Genomic DNA, 24,366 nt, shown 5'->3' with positions numbered 1-24,366 from the left:
AGATGTGGCATTAAATAAAAATTTCCTTAAATAAATTACTCTGTTTCATCCTAGATTTTAGATGTAAATGGCAATGTTCTACCACCTGGAAAAGAAGGCGATATTGGCATTCGAGTTCGACCTAACCGACCACTTGGCCTTTTTAGCCATTATATAGTAAGAGACTTATTACTAAACAGCATCTCATTTGCTATTTATTTCTTAGAAGTGCTTGGTAACTATCCCTATTTGCCACAAAATACAACTAGGATAGGTATTTGGCTTTTTCTTGAGAGATTCGTTGTCCTGAACCATAATCTCTCAGACAGGGAACTGAAGAAACACCCAAATGCTTATTAAGGAAGGGCATGCTGGTCCTCCCAGGCTAGATCACTGCTCCAAGCCCATGAAAGTAAAAGGAAGGGGGCCCTAGAAAGAAGACTGCCCTCTTAACATCATTGATCGACTCCACTGTAAATCAGCACCCAATACTTTTCCTGAAATCTGATTAGTGGTCTCCCTTCGTGGAAAGAGTGAGACAAATAAAGAATGGGGCAGTGAACTTAAGTAAATATCTTTTATTAGAGGCTTCCCAAGCTCCTGTTTGCAAACATACTTATAATCAAAGGCCCAGGTTCTGTCAGTCAATTTTACATAATGTAACAACACTTCCTTTTGCTTCCTGCCAAATTTACAGAAGCAATTTTCTATTTTTGTGTAAGCCAAACCAAATACATAACAAACACACAATAAAATCCCTCTGTTCTTTGACTCATTAGGTATTGGTACTTTCTTTAACTCTGAGTATTGACTTCTTTTTTCCTATGAGTGTTGAGATATTAACCAATTAGCAAAAGACTTATTTAGCCTACTCCTCTGAGTTTCTGCATACTTTCTTTAACTCTGAGTATTTGACTTCTCTTTTTTCCTATGAATGTTGAGATATTAACCAATTAGCAAAAGACTTATTTAGCCTACTCCTCTGAGTTCTTGCAATATTTATTTTGTGACCAATCTAAAAAAATTCTCAGCATGCTTAGTCTTTGTAGTTATAATTTACCTTTCTGATATTGGGCTGGCTCAATGCTAGACTTCCATCCTTATTTCTCATGTTAGCTCCTCTTCATCCTAAGAATTCTTAAAAACAACAACCTTTTTTTTTTCTGCTTAAATATTTAAAAACCCAACTGGATCAAAGAATCACATTCGAAATAAAATTATTATTTGTTTTATAGGATAATCCTACAAAAACAGCTTCAACTCTACGAGGCAATTTCTATATCACTGGGGACAGGGGCTATATGGATGAGGATGGATATTTCTGGTTTGTTTCAAGAGCAGATGATATCATATTATCTTCTGGGTAATTTTCTTTTTTTTTTTTTTTCACCATGAACAAGTGGGATTTATTTTTGGAATGCAAGAATGCTTCAACCTAAGAAAATGCATCAGTATAGCACACACATTAACAGAATCAAGGGGAAAAAACATGTTCATCTCAGTTAATAGAAAAAACAGTTGAAAAAATGCAATACCCTTTCATGCTAAAAACACTTGACAAATTACATTTGAAGGAAATTATCATGACACAATAATGCCATACATGTAAAACCCATAGCTAACATCCCAGGCAGTGGTGAAACATGGAACATTTTTCCTTTGACTTCAGAAAGCATGTAAAAATGCTGGGTTTTACCACTTCTAAGCAATAGTACTTGTAGTTTTAGACATGGGTATCAGCAAAGACATATAACAAAATAAGTGAATCAATGCATAAATCACCAACATTCAAATATGAAAAATGGAAGCAGAATTATCTGTGTTACATGTGACATGATTTCATAAGTAGAAATCCTAAGGATGCCACAAAAATGGTATAAACAATAAATGAATTCAGCAAAGTAACAGGGTACAAAAATTAACACGGAAAATCACTCGCATTTCTGGACATTAATAGGATCAATTTGGAAAGGAAATTAAGAAAACAACTGCATTTACAAATACATCAGAAAGAATAAATTACCGGGTTTCCCTGGGTGTTCAGATGGTAAAGAATCTGTCTGCAATGCAGGAGACTTGAGTTCGGTCCCTGGGCTGGGAAGATCCCCTGGAGGAGGGCATGGCCACCCACTCCAGTATTCTTGCCTGGAGATTCCCCATGGACAGAGGAGCCTGGCGGGCTGCAGTCCATGGGGTCGCAAAGAGTTGGACGTGACTGAGCGACTAAGCACAGCACTGAGTGGTTAACTAAGGAGGTGAAGATCTGCACAGTATGACACAAATTCCATTTTCATGGATTAGAAGACTTACCATTGTTAAGTATCAATATCAGCCTCTGTAATTTACACTTGTAATTCAATCCCTATCAAAACCCACAGAAATTAAAAAAAAACCCATTCAAAATAAAATACCTATCCTAAAATTCACTAATTAATACCTAATTAATGCCCAAACTGCCAACCAATTTTGAGCAAGAAAAACAATGTGGGAGGACACACATTCCCTGATTTCAACATTAACACAAAGTTACAGTAATCACAACAGTCTGGTACTGTCATAAAGATAAAATTATAGATCAATAGAAAAGAATTGAGAGCCCAGCAAAACCTTCACACATATGGTCAAATGAACTTTGACAAGAGTCGCAAGATCATTCAATGGGGGAAAGACAGTATTCCTTCCCCAAAACTTTGCTGGGAGAACTTGACATCCATATGCCAAGGAATGAGGCTCAGTTCAGTTCAGTCACTCAGTCGTGTCTGACTCTTTGCAACTCTGTGGACTGCAGAACGCCAGGCCTCCCTGTGTATCACCAAGTCCCGGAGGTTACTCAAACTCATGTCCATTGAATCGGTGATGCCACCCAAGCATCTCATCCTCTGTTGGCCCTTTTTCCTCCCGCCTTCAATCATTCCCAGCAGCAGGGTCTTTGCCAATGAGACAGTTCTTCGCATCAGGTAGCCAAAGTATTGGAGTTTCAGCTTCAGCATCAGTCCTTCCAACGAATATTCAGGACTGATTTCCTTTAGGATGGACTGGTTGGATCCCATTGCAGTCCGAGGGACCCTAAAAAGTCTTCTCCAACACCACAGTTCAAAAGCATCAATTCTCCAGTGCCCAGCTCTCTTTATAGTCCAACTCTCACATCCATACATCACTACTGGAAAAACCATAGCTTTCGGACCTTTGTTGGCAAAGTAACGTCTCCTCTTTTTAATATGCCATTTAGATTGGTCATAACTTTTCTTCCAAGGAGCAAGCATCTTTTAATTTCATGGCTGCAGTCACCATCTACAGTGATTTTGGAGCCCCCCAAAATAAACTGTGTCACTGTTTCCCCATCTATTTGCCATGCAGTGATGGGACCAGATGTCATGATCTTAGTTTCCTGAATGTTGAGTTTTAAACCAACTTTTTCACTCTCCTCTTTTACTTTCATCAATAGGCTCTTTAGTTCTTCACTTTCTGCCATAAGGGTGGTGTCATCTGCATATCTCAGGTGATTGATATTGCTCCCAGCAATCTTGATTCCAGCTTGTGCTTCATCCAGCCTGGCATTTCTCATGATGTGGTCGTGTCTGCGCTGCTCCCTGGTGCGGAGCGTCCCACAGTGGGGACCGACTCAGTCTCCAACTTCCCTTCCGTCAGGACGGGTCCTGGGGGCTCACCTTCTGGGTAATTTTCATATGTGGGTATGTCTGTGTTGACTGATTGTTAGGGGTCTGGAGTGAACTTTTTGCTCACCTTTATAAATTCCTGCCTTATGTTTTATCTCCCAGTTACAGAATTGGTCCATTTGAGGTAGAAAGTGCCCTGATTGAACATCCTGCAGTTGCAGAGTCAGCTGTTGTCAGCAGTCCAGATCCCATCAGAGGAGAGGTAACTGATTCGACTCTACTTTAGTTTGTTGGCAGTCCAACACATACTTTTAAACAGTTGCTCATTGAAACAGAATTACCCAAATGATTCATTCACTAATTATGTAATTTAGAGACTCATTATTAAATATGCTAGTCAGATAGAAATATGCTAATTATAATGAACTGCTACAGAATGAGACTGAAAATATACCCACTATAAAGAATTTGAATCCTTTCCATGGAGTACTGGGGCAAAGACAGTGTGCATACCAACAACCCAGGTTCACACCAGGATAGGGTGCCAGAAGCTAGTTAGATAGGTTTAAGTTGTTACCCAGAAGATCTGGAAACTAACATGGCCCCTAGTATAGCTGAGGATAGGCTGGCATCAGATATCAGGACTAGGAACAAGGTCAGAGATAGAAACTAAGTAACTAGAAGCAAGCTGGGTTGATCAGTAAGTAGAGGTTTCAGGAAATAATAAATAAGACAGAAGTCCTGAAAGCTCACTTCTGTTGGGGCTGATCACATGGTAGTCTGGGTTTAAAGATTCCATGCCACTCTTCAGGTCCTTTTTGCCAGACATGGTCAAATAATATTTCACATTCCAGTAATGCAAGTAGGGAAAAGATTCAGTGATTACTGAAGTTTGTCCCTTTGCTCTGAATTCCATCAGTAGGTGGAATGAGTCTCTCCCCTAACATCAGTCATCATTTCCTCCTCTATAAAAGGATTCTGTGAGGGGAATTATACTCCATATTTTGTAATAAATCTATAAGGGAGAAGAATCAGAAAAAAACTGTATCTTATCTATATCTGAATCACTTTGCTGTATACCTGCAACTAACAAAACAGTTAATCAACTATATTTCAACAAAAAAATTACAAAAAGAGAGAAGGATACAAAGTTGTAATGTACAGCAGGGTTCCATTTTTAAGTATAAATGTCTTGGGAAAAGTAGGAATAATTCACACCACTTTGCCGGTTTTCTCTGGAGAATAAAATTAAAAATGTTTTTTAATTTCTTTAAAAAAAAAAGCTTGTGAGGATTAACTAAGTTAACATAGGTATAGGGCTTATAACAATACCCAGAACATATTAAGTCATTAAAAATATTAGGTATTAGTTGCAGTAGTAGAAGTATAAGATTTTTTTAACCTAAAATGTATTATTGGGCTTCAAAGTTTCCCTGAAATTCTATGCAAAAGAAATTACTACAACCAATACCTAATATTTTTAATGATTTAGTATGTATGTTCCAGGTATTGTTATAAGCCCTATACCTATGTTAATTTACTTAATCCTCATAAATTCCTTTCACAGAGAAGGAAATTGAGGCAGAGATGTGTCCTAACTTGCCTGAGATTATAGGCAAAGTGTGACTCAAATCCAGGTTGTATACTTCAGAATTCATGCTCTTAACCATGTTAGATTGTTCTTTATTAATTTATCATTTTCTGTAATGGTTTATAAAGAATTCTATAAAGATAAGTTAGATTTTATCCAAGGTGCATGAGTCATCAATATGCAAACCAGTAATTACAAACACTAGTTCTTAAAATAACTTGTCTCTGCACAATTCACTCATAGCAAGGATAAAATTTTTTAATTCATAAAAATGTTGATAAGCAATAGAACGTAGGCATAGGCATAAATACAAAAAGGCATAAAACAAATAAATTTTATGAAATGTCAAACAATGAATAGGATAAAATTATATACAAGCATAGACACACATACACAACTGCCTTGCATCAACAGAAGTGTCTATGGAATAAAGAGTGGACAGTCTCAGTGACCTGTTTCTTTTAACAAGGATAAGGCAAACTCAGTGAGAAGATTGTTTATTAGGACCATACTGAGGGTGGTGACCTATAAGCTAGACTAGATCAGGATGGGTTGTTTTATAAAAGACTGTGCTTAGTACACTACCAAGTTTCCAAAAGAAAATGTTTTGAAGGGGATAACAGATGAGGCAAGAAGTCAAGAGCAGAGATGATCAGAAACAGGTCAGAAAGTAGTTTAAGATGTAGTGAGATGAGACAGTTCAAGAATAGATCAAAATCAAAGTAGGGGTTCCGGAAGTTCTGTTGTATTAAGATCCCCTGGAGTAGGAAATGGCAACCTGCTCCAGTATTCTTGTCTGGAAAATTCCATGGACAGATGAGCCTGGCAGGCTACAGTCCATGGGGCCACAAAGAGTTGGAGACGACTGGGCAACTGAGCACACGGGCACACATGAGATATAAAATCTAGGTGTGGGAGTCAACTGGCTGGCTTAGGAACATAAAGCTAAGACCAGACCCTAATAAATATTTTGGCCCACCACATGAGGTATTTATTTAGATTCCCAAGTTAAGAGAAAGATACATTAAAACATAAAAATATGCAACTCATCATTCAAATATTTATTTTAGGTTGTAAAGGCTTTTATTGTTCTGAATCCTGATTACAAGTCACATGATCAAGAAAAACTAAAAAAGGAGATTCAGGAGCATGTAAAAAGAAGTACAGCACCTTACAAATATCCCAGAAAGGTAGGCACTCTAATTAAGAACAATATTTACTTGGTATTCTGGAAATTTGCAGCTGTTTATTTTTTCCATTTTAATGAACATTCTCTTGAAATGTGCTATACCAAACATTTCAAACTGAACTAATAACATGGAAACAGAATCTTTGAGATTAAAATGAAACTCTTAACCTAATTTGTAGGGTCATTTGGCTTACTGGACTTATAGTAAATACTAAATACCAAAAAAATATCCTCAATAATATCCCTTCTCCCTTTTTTGGCTGTTACCAAAAAACCCCCCAATTGGTGTCCTGATTCTTTCACCCAGAGTTCATAATAGAAGTGTTATATAATTGACTTTGTCTAAAGATGAAAACTTCTGGCCTAATTTTCTTCCCTTGGATATCTACAGGTAGAATTTATTCAAGAGCTGCCAAAGACTGTTAGTGGGAAGATAAAAAGAAATGAACTGAGGAAGAAAGAATGGGAAACAATTTAAGTCTATTCCATTAATTATCATGGTCTCTATAAAATAAGACTCTGTAAAATCAAAGATTATGAAAAGGTGGTAAAAAATGTGACAGTATGCTTATAAATTAATTGATTTAAAATATCCTGTGGTTATAACCTCATAGGCTGGATTCCGAAATAAAACATTCAATAAATTCCTCTGCATCAGTGTCAATGTTTTTATAATTTGGTAATATAAAAAGAATACCACCAGTTGTTGAGGAATTTTTAAACACATAGTGTAGAAGTAATTTCTGAACTAAATCTCTGACCTATTGAATTTCAGATCTTAGTTGAGTAATTCTACTGATAATGACATATAAATCAGAACCAGTTTTTAAGGGTTGAAATAAAGTGAAACAAGTTATAAAGTTTTTAGAAAAAGCTTGAATAATAGATTATCATAATTCTCAAAGTACAAGTATCTACCTGCAAACAGTCTAGGGATTTTTATTGGTCACATTGTTATTCAAACAATTTAAAAATAATTTAAAATTCGTTTCAAGGTCTAAGTGTAACAGGATATCATATATTGTACACCTGAAATTGATATAATATTGTATGACAATTATAATTCAATATAAAGAAATAGGATATCATGTATTAATATTGTTATTATATTTAATCTAATAAATACAGTTTACCAAGTATTTAATTTGTGGTTCTTCAAAAAGTGTGATAAGTTTGGTAACAGTTAATATATGAAATATAAATAAAATAGTATAAGGCATTATCAGGATACTCATCATGTGTGGAAATTCAGGGGACAATCAGGATTCTTACATGGAGAGAAGACAAATTAGATAACTGGTGAATGAAATTAGGAGGCTGTGATATTATTTTTTTTTATTTTCAGTGTGTGTGTGTGTGTGTGTGTGTGTATATATGTGCTGAATAGCCCCAGGGTAGCTTACAGAGCTCAGATGTGCAAAGTCCTCACAACATGTAGCCCTATACACATTTTTTTTCTCTTTACTGCACTAAAAGTCACACTGAAGTAAAAACATAGTTTAGACATAAAAAAAATCAATTTCTCATTGAAGGTCTGAGTCTCAATGAATTTTTAGTAGAAAAATTTACATTTCTGTCACAAATAAAGTTTGTTTCTAGAGAACTAAAAGTGAGTCCTCCTGGGGAATGAGATAGAACTATACTGTTCGCTCTTTCCTTTTGAAGTGTTTGTTCCCACTTGAAATAACCACAACATTTTCTCTTTTCTTGGTACCTCCCAACAGGACAACAATAGAAGACTTTTCCATGGTTTGGTCCATTATCAGAAACAGTAAGTCTCTTAGATCTTCGGCCACACGTGCATAAAGGAGGTGTTATTTTTCCACTCTTCCAAGGCTCTTGCAGATTAACTGTAGAAGTTAAGACAGAAGGGAGACTCTTCCATGAAGAAATTGCTCCTGGGGAGTCATTAGATGATGCAGGTTTTTCTTCATGAATAGTGAAGGTCTGTTTTTTTGCTGGTGGGAAAAGTGGAAGACTGGATGGATTCCTTTTATTATCACCTAAACAAAAAGGATGTTTCCCCAAAACTAAAGGATGAGACACATTGGAATTAACACTGTTGAAGTTACTTGATTTACATTCAGGTAATTTAAAGCCAAAAGTATCTGAACCTGGATCTTTGGCTTCCTTTATATTATAAATAGTGGTATGGGGACTCTTATATACAATAGACTTAGAGGTAACAGATTTTTGAGGAGTTTCTTCTGTGCCTCCAAAGTTTTCATGACTTAACATTTCAGGTTCTTCTAAAACCATTACTCTTTCTCCCGATTTAAGTGAAGTGTCTATATTTGAGTCACTGACGGGAGGTATACAATATATATTTTGCTCAGGCTGAGATGCTGGCAGTAAAGCTACATCCTCCCAATCAGCCAACATAGGTAAACAGTCAAGAACAGAACTCACTTCCATATCAGAAACATTATTAACAGATGAAATGGTAGTTGAAACAGGTACCAGTTCTGAACCAACTGTTGAAGACTTAGAATTGGTATTAAATGCAAGATGTTGGTTTATTTGCTTCTGAATAGGTGTATTCCAGCTGGAAGACTGCAACTGCCCCAGAGAAGTCCAGGATTTAGTAGCGTTAAAAACAGATAAATAGCTTCTGACACTGCGAAGACCTGCTTTTATGCTGTCCTTTTGTTGTAACTGATCTTGCTGTACCTTTATAGGAGAATTCACACCAACTGACTTCATTTGAATTTTCTTGTAAGATTTTATTGAATTTTTAGGCTCCTTATCATATATGCTGGGATCATGAGTGTTATTGGTACAGGCTGATGTTTCTTCAACTTGATCCATATTCAAATTTCTGGTGAAAATGTTAGGATTCCTCTTAGTGGAAACCTACGATTCCACGGACAAAACCAACAACTTTAGAAACTCTGCATTCATAATTTCTTTAGTATACCTTATATGATATGACAAAAAAGAAAAACGTCAGCACCGATTGATCTATAAATGACAGCATACATAACATCTACATTTCAGTTAGCCTATGATTACTTCTGGAGTTTGAAATAACAGAATAAAGAGAACAACACTAACCTTGTTCAAAGACCTTGTAATCTTCATTAAGCAACCATCCCTGATCATTTTCCAAGCAAGAAGGGCAGTATTCCGAGAATCATCCAACCCTGAGGAAACAGATATCAAAGACTGAATTTAGTGGTACCTATGTAAAGAAATATACTACCACTTAAGCAGAAATTGGAACATACAGTTGGTTTTATGATCATCTACTAATTTTCATCATAAAAAATGGTCTTGTGGAGAGCTGTGGCAGCCTCACCAATGAAAGATTTCCCACATTAAGTCATCTGGTTCTGAACTTTTATTTGTTGGGAGTTTTTAAATCAGTTTTGATTTCAGTACTCGGGATTGGTCTGTTCATAATTATTTTCTATTTCTTCCTGGTCTGGCCTTGGGAGACTGTACCTTTTGTTCATTTCTTCCAGGATGTCCATTTTATTGCCACAGAGTGGCTGGTAGTAGTCTCTTATGATCCTTTGTACTTCTGTGATTTCAGCTTTAATTCTCCTTTTTTCATTTCTAATTTTGTTGATTTGAGTCCTCTCCGTTTTTTTTCTGGATGAGTCAGGATAAAGGTTTCTCAATTTGGTTTATCTGTTCACAGAACCAGCTTTTAGGTTCACTGATCTTTGCTATTGTTTTCTTTGATTCTATTTCATTTATTTCTGTCTGATATTAATGATTTATTTCCTTCTACTAACTTTAGGTTTTGTTTGTTCTTCTTTCTCTAGTTGCTTTAGGTGTAGGGATAGGTGGTTGTTTGAGACTTTCTTGTTTCTTGAGGTAAGACTGTATTTCTACAAACTTCCCTTAGAACTCCTTTGGCTCCAGCCCATAGGTTTTAGATCACTGTGCTTTCTTTTTGTCTCTAGGTATCATTCTTTAACACCATACATAAAAATAAGCTCAAAATGAATTTAAGACATAGATGTGAGACTCAGTCAGTCAGTCAATTCAGTCGCTCAGTCGTGTCCGACTCTGTGACCCCATGAACTGCAGCACGCCAAGCCTCCCTGTCCGTCACCAACTCCAGGAGTTTACCCAAACTCATGTCCATTGAATCACTGATGCCATCCCACCATCTCATCCTCTGTTGTCCCCTTCTCCTCCTGCCCTCAATCTTCCCCAGTATCAGGGTCTTTTCAAACGAGTCAGCTCTTCGCATCGGGTGGCCAAAGTATTGGAGTTTCAGCTTCAACATCAGTCCTTCCAATGAACACACAGGGCTGATCTCCTTTAGGATGGACTGGTTGGATCTCCTTGCAGTCCAAGGGACTCTCAAGAGTATTCTCCAACACCACAGTTCAAAAGCATCAATTCTTTGGTGCTTAGCTTTCTTTACAGTCCAGCTCTCACATCCATACATGACCACTGGAAAAACCGTAGCCTTGACTAGACGGACTTTTGCTGACAAAGTAACGTCTCTGTTTTTTAATGTGCTGTCTAGGTTGGCCATAACTTTCCTTCCAAGGAGTAAGCGTCTTTTAATTTCATGGCTGCAGTCACCATCTGCAGTGATTTCAGAGCCCCCAAAAATAAAGTCAATCACTGTTTCCCCATCTATTTGCCAAGAAGTTATAGATAGATCTTATGGTCCATAGGTCATGGACTGGATGCCATGATCTTAGTTTTCTGAATGTTGAGCTTTAAGCCAACTTTTTCACTCTCCTCTTTCACTTTCATCAAGAGGCTCTTTAGTTCTTCTTCTCTTTCTGCCGTAAGGGTGGTGTCATCTGCATATCTGAGGTTATTGATATTTCTCCCAGAAATCTTGATTCCAGCTTGTGCTTCTTCCAGCCCAGCATTTCTCATGATGTACTCTGCGTATAAGTTAAATAAGCAGGGTGACAATATACAGCCTTGACATACTCCTTTTCCTATTTGGAACCAGTCTGTTGTTCCATGTCCAATTCTAACTGTTGCTTCCTGACCTGCATACAAGTTTCTCAAGAGGCAGGTCAGGTGGTCTGGTATTCCCATCTCTTTCAGAATTTTCCACAGTTTATTGTGATCTACACAGTCAAAGGCTTTGGCATAGTCAATAAAGGAGAAATAGATGTTTTTCTGGAACTCTCTTGCTTTTTCAATGATCCAATGAATGTTGGCAATTTGATCTCTGGTTCCTCTGCCTTTTCTAAAACCAGTTTGAACATCTGGATATGAGACTGGGCACTATAAAATTCTTAGAGAAAAACACAGAACACTCTTTGACATAAATTGCAGCAATATCTTTTTTGATCTGTTTCAGAGTAATGGAAATAAAAACAAAAGAAATAAATGGGACCTAATTAATTCAAAAGCTTTTGCACAGCAAAGGAAACCATAAACAAAATGAAAAGACAACTCACAGAATGGGAGAAAATATTTGCAGATGATGTGACAGACAAGGTATTAGTCTCCAAAATTTACAAACACTCATGCAGCTAAATATCATCAAAGTAAACAACCCAATCAAAAAATGGGCAGAAGACCTAAATAGACATTTCTCCAAAGAAGACATACAGATGGCCGAGAGGCACATAAAAGATATTCAACATCACTAATTATCAGAGAAATGCAAACTATCAGAGAAATGCAAATTAAAACTAGAGATACCTCACACCAGTCAGAATGGCTATCATCAAAAAATTCAGAAACAGTAAATGCTGGAGAGGAAACCCTCCCACATTGTTGGTGGGAATGTAAATTGGTAACAGCCACTATGGAAAACATATGTAAGTTCCTGAAGAAACTAAAAACAGAGCTACCGTATGATCCTGAAATCCCACTCCTGGGCATGTATCTGGAGAAAAACATGGTCCGAAAGGACATATGCAACCCAATGCTCACTTCAGTGCTGTTTACAATAGCCAAGACATCGAAACAATCTAAATGCTCATTGACAGAACAATGAATAAAGAGGATGTGGTACATATATACAACAGAATATTGTTTGTGGTAGTTACAGTCACTAAGTCATGTCTGACTCTTTTGTGACCCAATGGGCTGTAGCTCACCAGGGATTTCCCAGGCAAGAGTATTGGAGTGGGTTGTCATTTCCTCCTCCAGGGAATCTTCCCAACACAGGGATTAAACTCATATTTGCACTGCAGGCAGATTCTTTACCCTTGAGGCACCAGGGAAGCCCAATGGAATATTACCCAGCCATTAAAAAGAATGAAATAATGCCTTTGCCACAACATGGATGGACTTAGAGATTGCCACACTGACTGAATAAGTCAGACAGAGAAATATCCTATATCACTTACATGTAGAATCTATCTATCTATATATATCTATATATACAAATGAACTTATTTACAATCGTAACAGACTCAGAGACTTAGACAAAGAACTTACGGTAACAGGGAGAATGATGGGGGGAGGGATAGTTAGGAATTTGGGACTGACATATACATTCTGCTATATTTAAAATGGATAACCAACACAGACCTACTGTATAGCACATGGAACCCTGCTCAGTGTTATGTGGCAGTCTGGATGGGAGGGAAGTTTGGGGAGAATGGATACATTTACATGTATGGCTGAATCCCCTCACTGTTCACCTGAAACTATCATAACATAGTTTGTTAATTGGCTATACTCCAATACAAAATAAAAAGTTAATAAAAAAAAGAACAATAAAAATTAAAACAGAAATAAAATGGATGGGGACTTCCCTGGTAGTTCAGTGGCTAACACTCTGCAGGGGGCTGGGGTTTGATCCCTGGTTAGGGAACTACATTCCACATGCTGGTAACCAAAGATTCTGTATGCTGCGACAAAGACCAAAGATCCCATGTGCCATAGCTAAAACCCAGTATAGTCAAATAAATAAATAAAAATAAATATTTTTTTAAAAAAAGGATAATCAGCAAGGAACTACTGCATAGCACAGGAACTCAGCTCAATATTATGTAACAACCTAAGTGGGAAAAGGATTTGCAAAAGAATAGATACATGTATATGTATAGCTGAATCACTTTGCTGTATACCTGAAACTAATAACACTATTAATCAATTACACTCTAAAATAAAAAGATTAAAAAATAAAACCATATGATTATCTCAATAGATGCAGAAAAAGATTTTGACAAAAATTCAACACCCATTTATGATAAAAGTTCTGAAGAAAGTGGGAATAGAGAGAACTTACCTTAAAATAATAAAGGCCATATATCACAAACCCACAGCTAACATCATTCTCTATGGTGAAAAGTTGAAAGCATTCCCTCTAAGATCAGGAACAAGGCAGGGATGTCCACTCTCACCATTTTTATTCAACATAGTTTTAGAAGTCCTAGCCACGGCAATCAGAAAAGAAAAAAACCAAATAAAAGGAATCCAAATGGGAAAAGAAGAAGTGAAACTGATACTGGATGCTGATGACATGATACTAGGCATAGAAAATCCTAAAGATGCTACCAGAAGACTACTAGAGTTCATCAACAAATCTGGTAAAATTTCAAGATACAAAATCAACACACAGAAATCTTGCATTCTTATACACCAACAATAAAAGAGCATAAAGAGAAATTAAAGAAACCACCTCATTCACCACTGCATCAAAAAGAATAAAATACCTAGGAATAAACCTACCTCAAGAGACAAAAGACCTATACTCAGAACACTTCACAGTGTTATATGAAATACAGCCTATCTTATGATACTGCTAAAAGAAATCAAAGATAACACAAACAGATGAAAAGGTATACTGTGTTCTTGGACTGGAAGAACCAATATTGTGAAGTGACTATACTATCCAAAGCAATATACAAATTCAATGGAATTCCTACCAAATTATCAGTGGCATTTTTCTCAGAATTAGAACAAAAAAAGTTATAATTTGTAGGGAAACACAAAAGACCCTGAATTGCCAAAGTAATCTTGACAAAAAAAGCTAGGGGAAACAGGCTCCAAATCTATAGTAATCAAAATAGTATTATACTGGCACAAAAACAGATATATAGATCAATGGAACAAGATAGAAAACCCAGAGATAAATTCATATACCTATGGTCAATTAATCTATGATACAGGATGCAAGAATATACAATGGAGAAAAAAACAGTCTCTTCAATAAGTGATGTTGGGAAAACTGGACAGCTACATGTAAAAGAGCAAAATTAGAACATTCTTTAACAATATACACAAAAATAAACTCAAAATGGATCAAAGACCTAAATGTAAGCCCAGACACCATAAAACTCTTAGAGAAAAACACAGGCAGCACAGTCTCTGACATATATCACAGCAGTATTTATTTTGATTTACTTGCAAGAGTAATGAAAATGAAAATAAAAATAAACAATTGGGACCTAAATAAATTTAAATGCTTCTGCATAGCAAAGAAAACAATAAACAAAATGAAAAGACAACTCACAGAATCAGAGAAAATATGTGCAAATGAAGCAACAAGCAAGGGATTAATCTTCAAAATAAACAAAATAAACAGCTCATGCAGCTCTATGCCAAAAAAGCAAACCACCCAATTGAAAAATGGACAGAAGATCCAAACAAACATTTCTCCAAAGACATACAGATGGCCAAAAGCACATGAAAAGATGTTCAACATCACTAATTATCAGAGAATTGCAAATCAAAGCTACAATGAGGTATAATCTCACGCCAGTCAGAATTGCCATTATCAAAAAGTCTCCAAACAATAAATGCTGGAGAGGCTGTGGAGAAAAGGAAGCCCTCCTACACGGTCAGTAGGAATGTAAATTGGTACAACCACTACAGAACAGTATGCAGATTCCTTAAAAAACTAAAAATAGAACTACCATTATGATCCAGCAATCCCACTCCTGGGCATAAATTCAGGGAAGACCATAATCTGAAGATATATGCACCCCAATGTTCACTGCAGCACTGTTTATAATAGTCCAGACATGGAAGCAATTTAAATGTTCATCAACAGAGGAATGGATATAGACGATGTGGCACATATATACAATTAACATTACTCATCCATAAAAGAAATGAAATAATGCCATTTGTAGTCACATGGATTGACCTAAAGATTATCATACTACATGAAGTATATCAGATAGAAAACGACAAATATGATATCACTCATGTGAAATCTGATTTTTAAAAAAGATATAAATGAACTTATTTACAAAACAAAAACAGACTTTCAGATATGAGGGGGAAAAGGGGTGAGATATAAATCAGAAGCTTATACACACACTACCATATATAAGATAGATAACCAACAGGACCTACTGTATACCACAAGGAATTCTAATCAATATTCTATGATAACCCAAATGAGAAAAGAATGTAACAAAGAATACATGTATATGTATGTAAGAATCATTTTACTGTACACCTGAAATGAATACAACATTGTCAATCAACTATACTTGAATAAAACTATATATAAAAAATATGACCAACATTCTGTAGGGACCATGTTTTATGTGTAATCTAATAGTTTTGTTCAGTTTTTTCACTAGTCTACTCTATTATTTGGGCATTTGTTTATAATTTCCATTTGATATGGCTAATTCTTTTCATTTTTTTTTTAAAGAAACTAGAAATCCACTGGATAACAGTCTTATATAAAACCTTACAATATTTTAAGGAAGTGGTAATTTGAAAATCTTGGAAACAATCTGAATGTATAGACTAGGGCTTTTTTCAGGCTGAGGATATTCTTTGTTAATGACATCACTGAAAAATGAGATTCAAATGAAAAACTGTATAAAAACAAAATGACTTACATAATAAAATTAATCTCAAGATATACTAACCAAAATGTTCTCGTCCCAAGAATTGCATTCCCACTTCCTGCAGGGCACCACTGAGTCCTTTTGGTTTTCTTCTATAGAAAATCTAGTCAAATAAAAGACAATATATCTTAAATTCTCCAGGCCAGAATACTGGAGTGGGTAGTCTTTCCCTTCTCCAGGGGATCTTCCCACCCCAGGGATCAAATCCAGGTCTCTTGCATTTAAGGCGGATTCTTTACCAGCTGAACCACAAGGGAAGCCCAAGAATACTGGAGTGAGTAGCCTATTCCTTTTCCAGCAGATCTTCCTGATCCAGGAATCAAACTGGGGTCCCCTGCATTGCAGGTGGATTCTTCACCAACTGAGCTATCAGGGAAGCCTATGTGTAGGATAAAGTTTAATAATTTTTCAATAGAAGGAAAGTGAACTTGCCCCCTTACCTTGTAAGTTACTCGGAGATCAATCCAAGAATTAAGGAACACAGGTTTTAACAGTTGTTTTCTTTTACATTCATACTCCAGGCAAACCCCCAAGTCCCAGTCTGCATCAAGAATATTAGAACAAAGTCAATGATGCTAATGGTTTTTACTTATGCTATTATTTATAAACAAAATGCTGAAAGTTGACATAAAACAGAATAACAGGACTTAGAATAACACATAACAACATACACTATATTTTATATATAGTATATACAACATATGGTATATATTATATACTATGCAACATATAATAGAAGAGTAATATTTCGTTGCCCTACTATTTAACAATTATTCATAACTTACTATTAAGAAATTAGGTCAGTAACTAAGTTTCAAAATGATTTCTTAAAAGTCCAGTAAAACACACTGACATTTCAGAAAGAAGAGTAAGGTGTCACATTACAAGGCTTAGATGGAGAAGCTTATCTGCTTTCAACATTCTAGAAAATATTAATGTAACTGAGAAACCAAACATCTTACAGGGACCCTGTTCAGCTGTACCCCACAGCCATGCAAGCACTGTACTTGCCCAACCTCAAGACCAAAGAGCGAGCCCAGAGTCAGTGACAGAGACATCAAGGGTTTCATGAACAGGGGGATTGTACATGTCTGAAGCAAGGTCTTGGAGCAATACTCCATCATGTGAAGCAGATGGTGGGCAGGACATGGCAGCAGTCTTTGGCAAGGTGTTACCAGTTATAGAGGGAATTGACATCAGTTGGTTCATCAGTTACCAGGGAAACTAGCTGAGGAGAAAGCCCTTCATGTCCCTTTGATAAGCTATCATGGTGGAGATAAAGATTCTGATCTAAAGAGTAGAACAATCACTAGCTGGGGCTAAGGGCAAGTATGTATTAAGAGGGGAGGTCAGTCATATGAGTAGGGTGTAGGTCAAGCAGGGGTTTACAGAGAACAAGAGAACAGCCATCTTGAGTGGCCTGATCATACAGACCCAAATACAATTATCAATGCTATGCTGTCAATGACAGAGCATTGTTCACAATGACTAATAATGGCAATGCTCTATCGGGGCATATAAAAGATCTACTTTAAATGGCCCATTTTCCCCTTGATGTCTACATTAGAAACGTGAAAGTATAAAAGCAAAGATTGCAAGTTGAATACGGATTCTTTTTATCAAAGTTGTAGAAATACCATGATAAAAAAATTTTCACTGGTCTTTGCCCAGATTCAGGAGAATAATCTAGAAAGATTCTTAAAAGTTAGAGCTTAACTTTTAAAGGTGTTTAAAATTTTTTAAATATGAATAAATTTACTTTTGTTGGTTAACATCATGCTAGACATTTAAGATCTCTTTTTGTGGCCCAGGAAGGTAGCAAGTATAATTTTTACTAGAGATAAAGAATTACCTAGTGGCAATGCTACTCATTAATGACTGATAGATATAATTTATTTTTTTTACCTGACCAAGTAACAAACGCACATAATTTTACTTCAGAAGTGGAAATATCTGAAACTGTAGTAGCAAAAATAATTTTCTTCTGTTGCTGAATCTTCTGAATCCATTTACAGAACTGAGATAAACAAATCTTCAGAGGGACTCCTTCATCAACTTGAGCCTAAAGAGAGTCGTAATATCTGAATTCAATAACTGAATTCCACAATTATTGCGCACATAATTAGGCACTATGGGGAGGATATACAACAAGGAAGAAGAGGTTTTAGCTGGCAGTTTATCTAGTGAAAAGATGTTAAAACACATAGAAAAGAGATAATACAACAATTAGAATTCTGCAAGATAAGAAAAATTACTTTGACTAATCTAAAATCACACAAATACAATAAAGATATCCTGACAGGCAGAAATTTGGTATCACTTAATTTCCATAAAATATATTTGATATACATTTTTATAGCACTAGTCTTTCCAATTTTTTTTGGCTGCACCATGAGGGAATCTTAATTTCTCAGCCAGGGATCAAACCCACAACCTCTACAGTAGGAGTGCAGAGTCATAACCATTGGACCACCCTGGAAGTCCAGTTTTTTCTGATTTTTAAAGATTCCAATGGTCTTCTGGAGGGGACTGTATTTCTAACAGTGAATGAATCTAATTCCACACGGCATATATCTTTTATTTTCTTTCTGAAAGTGATTTCTGAATTTTAATATTTACATCTTTCCTGCTTGTTTTTGTTGGAATGGGAGGATGAGAAGTGGGGAAAAGAGAGGGCATACCTGCCTTATGCCTGTCAGTTCCATGCAAAATTCAGAAAGAATTGGATGTTCCTGAGGCTGAACATAAGCATGGAACTCAGATTCAATCTCTCCAGTTGATGTGTTCAGTAATACAGCTGGAAATTCAACTACACGAAAGAATCATCAATTGACAGTTGAATACATAATTGTTAAACTAATGCTGCAATCACTTTAAATTAAGTATATATTGATATTATCTTCACATAGTATTATTAAACAACCATTGTTTTAGTGAAAGCACATTAAAATGACCAAAGCAGTGTAATGTACTGGTTATATAAAATTATGCCAAAGAATAATCAAACTATTAAAGTTACAGGTATATCTATTTAAAACTCTTGAATGTATTTCCATAATTAGAAGATCATATGAAAGCTGAAACATAGTTCTTTTTGCAAAGGTATGTTTTTAATCAGTTTCTATGTAGTTGAGATTTTGAAAATAATCCCAAAACAATTATTTTATATGGTGACACACTTACGTATTAGGTTTGTGGGTCTTTTTTGTCAAGTCAGATTTCATAGTAAATTACCAATCCATAGATCATTTTGTTTTCTTATTTAGCATTGCATGTGCTGCGTGCTAAGTTGCTTCAGTCATGTCCAACGACCCTATGGACTATAGCCCACCAGGCTCCTCTGTCCATGGGATTCTCCAGGCAAGAATACTGGAGTGGGTTGCTGTGCCCTTCTCCAGGGGATCTTTGGCCATTGGCAGTCAAGTTCAGACTTACTTATTTCCTGACTCCGGTGGCGTTTCCCATCATTCCAACATGTTGACTCAAAATCAATGACGATTAAGTAGTTAAACAACTGTTCTGCAAAAGATCAGAGTGTCCTTATGTTTTAGCAGTGTTAAAAGTGCAAGACTACAGAATGTAAAGAAATGAGGCACATTACTTACTAGATTTGCTTCTTCCTAGGTTTCCATTTGCTGGTGGAATTGACTTTCTCCTAATTAATCCAAGCTGCCTAAAAATGTAAAACAATCCAGGTATGTTTAACAAAATCATTCACATTCCTGTTTACATAAGTTAACAAACTGATGGTATAACCCTCATTATTAATGTACTAATGTATTGTGATTGAGAGGAAACTGAACTAGATTTTGAGGGCAAAAGACTTTGGCTCTTTGCACTCTAGACTTTAGTAGTCATTCTACCAAAGAATATTCAAACTACTACACAAACTACTGCACTCATTTCACATGCTAGCAAGGTAACGCCCAAAATTTCAGCTAGGCTTCAAACAGTATGTGAACTGAAAAATTCCAGATGTACAAGTTCGATTTAAAAAAGGCAGAGCAACCAGAGATCAAATTGCCAACATCTGCTGAATCATAGAAAAATCAAGGGAATTCCAGAAAAATATCTACTTCTGCTTCAATGACTACACTAAAGCCTTTGACTGTGTAGAACACAACAAACTGTGAAAAATTCTTCAAGAGATGGGAATATCAGACCACCTTACCTGCCTCCTGAGAAACTGTAAGCAGGTCAAGAAGCAACAGTTAGAATCAGACATGGAACAACAGACTGGTTCCCAAATGGGAAAGGAGTACGTCAATGCTGTATCTTGTCACCCTGCTTATCTAACTTATATGCAGAGTACATTATGAGAAATGCCGACATGGATGAAGCTCAAGGTGGAATCAAGACTGATGGGAGAAATATCAATAACCTCAGATATGCAGATGACACCACCCTTATGGTAGAAAGCGAAGAGGAACTAAAGGGCCTCTTGATGAACGTGAAAGAAGAGAGTGAAAAAACTGGTTCAAAACCCAACATTCAAAAAACGAAGATCATGGCATCTGATCCCATAACTTCATGGCAAATAGATGGGGAAACAATGGAAACAGTGACAGACTTATTTTATTGGGCTCCAAAATCACTGTGGACGATGACTGCAGCTATGAAATCAAAAGATGCTTGCTCCTTGGAAGAAAAGCTATGGCCAACCTAGACAGTATATTAAAAAGCAGAGACGCTACTTTGCTGACAAAGGTTTGTCTAGTCAAAACTATGGTTTTTCCAGTAGTCAAGTACAGATGTGAGAGTTGGACCACAGAGAAGGCTGAATGCTGATGAACTGAGGCTTTCAAACTGTGGTGCTGGAGAAGACTCTTGAGAGGTCCTTGGACAGCAAGATCAAACCAGTCAACCCTAAAGGAAATCAACCCTGAATATTCATTGGAAGGACTGATGCTGGAACTGAAGCTCCAACACTTTGGCTACCTGATGCGAAGAGCTGACTCATTGGAAAAGACCCTGATGCTGGGAAAGATTGAGGGCAGGAGGAGAAGGGAGTGAGAGAAGATGAGATGGTTGGATGGCATCATCAACTCAATGGACAAGAGTTTGAGCAAACTCTAGGAGACAGTAAAAGACAGAGAAGCCTGGCGTACTGCAGTCCATGTGGTCACAAAGAGTCAGACATGACTAAGCGACTGAACAACAACAAGAAGTCATTCTACCTGCATGGGCCTCAAAGTGCATATTTGCAAACAGACTATTTCTCTGTGCTCCTATTACTTTATAGTAATAATGAGGAACTCAAGTGGTTGTAAAGATGCATTGATAACCTAAGTTAATTTTGCTTTTGTATTTTTCAAGCCTTTGCTATGTGAATAGCACAGTGGAGAAGAGAGAGGGCAGGTCCAGTCTTCTAGGAGTTTAAAATATCTGGGTGAATAAACTAGATATTCATGGAAAACTAGTGTAAGGTAATATATAATAAAGCATCCTTATGGGCAATAATCTAAGTCCACAGAAAGGGAAGAGCTTGTTACCTGAAGCCTCTTGGTAGGTGTCAAGCCAAAAGACCACCAAGGCAAAGAGCAGAAGGAAGGATTTATTACTTGCAGCAAGTAAGTATAACACCAGGGATCTTTCCCACACCAGTGTCGCCCCTAAACTGCAAAACTGTGTAAGTTTAAGCTAAGGGTACATGCATATTTCATGTAGGGGCTTAGGTGGTTGAGATTTCAAACATTAGCTGATTGAAGTCAGGAGGGTCAAAAAGGTCAACATCATCATCCCTTGGGTTCCAGGTGATCGAGTGGTTGAGTGCTTCAGGCTAATCTTTATACCATTGAAACAGAACTAGGAATTTTTTTTTTCTTTTTGGCAGCTTGCAGGATATTGGTTTCCAGAGCAGGAATCAAACTTGTACCCTCTGCAATGGAAGCTGGGAGCCCTAACCACTGGACCACCAGGCAACTCCCAGGACTAAGAGTCTTTACTTCTGAGATATTATCTGTGCCATTGTTACTTCTCTTGCCTGGTAACAGTTATTTGTTTCTGCATTCTTTTGTTACTTTAACAGCATTAATTTCTGAACTTCTCTGGCAGTCCAGTGGTTAGGAATCCACTTGCCAATGCAGGGGACATGGGTTCAATCCCTGCTCCAGGATGACTCCACATGTTGAGGGGTAACTAAGCCCATGCAGCACAAGTACTGAGCTCGCCCTCCCCAACTACCAAAGCCAGTGCACCCTAGAGCCTGTGCTCTGTAACAAAGAGTAGCCACCTCAATGAGAAACCTGGACACCACAACTGGAGAGTAGCCTCTGCTTGCTGCAACTAGAGAAAAGCCTGCGCACAGCAACAAAGACCCAGTGCAGCCAAAAACAAAATTTTTTAAAAAAGATCACTGTGGCCAGCCTCTGATCACAAAATGGCTTATGTCAAACATGGCTTCTCTAATATTGAGAAAGTCATGCCTGGTTCTCTTTCTCCAGCAAATATCTGTTTACATGCTTACTGAGGTCTTAGGCTTACTGACATCTTAAGTGTCCTGAGACAAAACTATTGAATACTTTGCTAAGTAGTTTAACCAGGCAGACACCACCCTGTTCTAGTTTCCCCGTTTGACCTGTGATGCGAAGTTGAGAATAATGGCTAACATCTATTGATTGTTTACTATATAATGGTGGTGGTAGTTTAGTCAGTCTTCTGACTCTTGCGATCCTCTGTCCATGGAATTCTCCAGGCAAGAATACTGGAGTGGGTTGCCATTTCCTTCTCCGGGGGATCTTCCCAATCCAGGGATCAAACCCTGGTCTCCTGCACTGCAGGCAGATTCTTTCCGGACATACTAGGCACTGAATTAAGATGGTGATCTCATTTCATCCTCAACAACTGTACAAAACAGTCCCTTCTGCTACCTACATTTAATCGGTGAGAAATGGAATTTGGCAATTTGCCAGAAAACACGTATTTAGTATGTGAAACCAGGATGATCCAACTGTGAAACTCATGCTTTCACGAATGCAATCCACTGTTTCTATTAATCAGAAATGTGAAAAGCGTGTCCAAGAATCAAAAAAAGGCCACGATTCACACTGTGAATTAAACAGATCACTAGTAAGTGGTGGGGTAAACAGCTTAATATGTGGGGTGATCTTGATAGCTGCCGGTGACCTCCGAATGGTCCCCTAGGGCCGTTCTTAATGTTCCCGGAGACCTAGAATAGGCAGACACTGGCTCAGGGGCACAGAGTAGAGAGGCCTCCCTGGTCCTTCCACGCTCCTACAAAGAGCAGACAGAGGCTCGAGACTCAAGTCCCAGAAAAGAGACCTTCCAGTTCAGGCTGGCTAGTGCAAGCCCAAACTGCAGAGAATGGAGGCTGAACACGGCGGACACTGACGCGGACGCCAGCGCCGGATCAGGAGCGATCCCCCGCCACCGCCCCAAGCCGCCTTGCATACCGTGCGAGTCTCTTGGTCGCCATCCCTGACGTTCCTTCCTTGCTTCAGCCCAACTGCCGGAAGTCGCGGTACTCCCGCTTCCGGCCCATTCAAACGCCCCGCTCGGTTGGGGAGCCTGCTGCGGCTGCCTCTCTGCTGAGGCGGAGGAGGCGGTCATCTATACTCTCCCTCCCGGCTTCTTTTCGGCGTCTTCGGGGATACGGGGTTTGGGGAGTGGTTTTTGGCAGAGAAGCAGTTAGAAAGCGCCCCATTCCCTTTTCAAAACTGACGGAGGCGTGTTTGCGCCGTTGGGGGACCGTTTCGAATTCGGCCTCTAGCGTCGGCAGTAAAACCGTTTGGCTTGGTGCGGCGTGGTTTTCTGCGTGGAGTAACAGGGAAGACGGTTGGCGCGCTCGCTTTCCGCGGTGGGCGGGGAGCGCTCTGTAAACAGATTTGAGAGGATCTGAGGAAGGTGGTAGGTAGGCTGTCGAAGCCCTTGCTCCTCCCCACTCGGGAGACAGCCCGGGCCTTCAGGGCGTGGGGGTTTTCTCAGAGCGCTAAAAAGCGATCTTTCTCAACAGGCTCATGGAGCCAGAGAGGAAAAGGACCGGGAGGACCCTCAAGAAGGGCAGAAAGAGGAGGCGGATTCCGAGCAAGTTGGTCGGGGCCGCCGAGGCGATGAGATCCGGTTGGGATTTTGAGGAGAGGCAGCAGCCTGTAGCCAAGGTGAGCAATGGAGGATCCCAAGTGGGCAGCCCGAGACAGTTTGGAACACACAAATGATAATACAATATCACTTACCTTGGGGCTGATATTGGCGGTTTAAAACCGGTATTGTGCC

At 38.0% G+C, this 24,366-nt stretch overlaps 3 protein-coding genes across 17 annotated transcripts in view; 2 read left to right on the top strand and 1 right to left on the bottom strand.

Annotated features, from left to right (window-relative positions):
* The window catches only part of ACSM3 (acyl-CoA synthetase medium chain family member 3), a 74,190-nt gene extending 67,170 nt beyond the window's left edge, over positions 1-7,020 (top strand). Inside the window, exons 14-18 of the mRNA XM_081554607.1 lie at positions 55-156; positions 1,215-1,342; positions 3,759-3,858; positions 6,258-6,377; positions 6,768-7,020. Of these exons, the coding sequence (XP_081410733.1) occupies positions 55-156; positions 1,215-1,342; positions 3,759-3,858; positions 6,258-6,377; positions 6,768-6,854 (537 nt within the window). The 3' untranslated portion in view covers positions 6,855-7,020. The remainder of the gene's footprint in view (positions 1-54; positions 157-1,214; positions 1,343-3,758; positions 3,859-6,257; positions 6,378-6,767) is intronic.
* On the bottom strand, positions 6,248-23,592 carry ERI2 (ERI1 exoribonuclease family member 2). Of its 2 annotated transcripts, none has more exons than XM_081554604.1 (9): positions 23,547-23,592; positions 19,740-19,807; positions 19,570-19,653; positions 18,816-18,943; positions 18,040-18,196; positions 16,575-16,675; positions 16,156-16,237; positions 9,431-9,519; positions 6,248-9,229 (listed from the first exon to the last, which is right to left on the bottom strand). In XM_081554604.1, the coding sequence occupies exons 1-9, from the start codon at positions 23,567-23,569 to the stop codon at positions 7,892-7,894; spliced, it is 2,070 nt and encodes a 689-aa protein (XP_081410730.1). In that variant the 5' UTR covers positions 23,570-23,592; the 3' UTR covers positions 6,248-7,891. The 2 variants fall into 2 exon arrangements, with proteins under 2 accessions (XP_081410730.1, XP_081410732.1); XM_081554606.1 differs by having other exon boundaries at positions 18,061-18,196.
* Positions 23,593-23,641: 49 nt separating this feature from the next.
* REXO5 (RNA exonuclease 5) overlaps positions 23,642-24,366 on the top strand; it is a 58,731-nt gene continuing 58,006 nt past the window's right edge. For 8 of the 14 annotated variants that reach the window (XR_014072625.1, XR_014072627.1, XR_014072628.1 and 5 more), the window contains exons 1-2: positions 23,642-24,000; positions 24,107-24,251. Coding sequence is in view for 9 of the 14 variants with exons in the window: in XM_081554596.1 (XP_081410722.1) it covers positions 24,111-24,251 (141 nt within the window). In the remaining 5 variants the exon portion in view is untranslated. Of the gene's footprint in view, positions 24,005-24,106; positions 24,252-24,366 lie in introns of all 14 variants that reach the window. The other 6 variants (XR_014072624.1, XR_014072626.1, XM_081554595.1 and 3 more) reach the window with 1 other exon arrangement.

This window comes from Giraffa tippelskirchi, chromosome 13 (assembly GCF_054371585.1).
Source record: "Giraffa tippelskirchi isolate mGirTip1 chromosome 13, T2T-mGirTip1v1.2.pri, whole genome shotgun sequence".
Taxonomy (NCBI): Eukaryota; Metazoa; Chordata; class Mammalia; order Artiodactyla; family Giraffidae; genus Giraffa; species Giraffa tippelskirchi.
This window is presented reverse-complemented; position numbering and strand designations above follow the sequence as displayed.

Coding starts and splice junctions, on each gene's coding strand:
- ERI2 (XM_081554604.1), bottom strand. CDS start 23,569: ATGGCGACCAAGAGACTCGCACG. Junction 19,808..23,546: donor GCGACCAAGAGACTCGCACG/GTATGCAAGGCG, acceptor TTACATTTTTAG/GCAGCTTGGATTAATTAGGA. Junction 9,520..16,155: donor CTTGGGACGAGAACATTTTG/GTTAGTATATCT, acceptor CTGTTTCCTCAG/GGTTGGATGATTCTCGGAAT.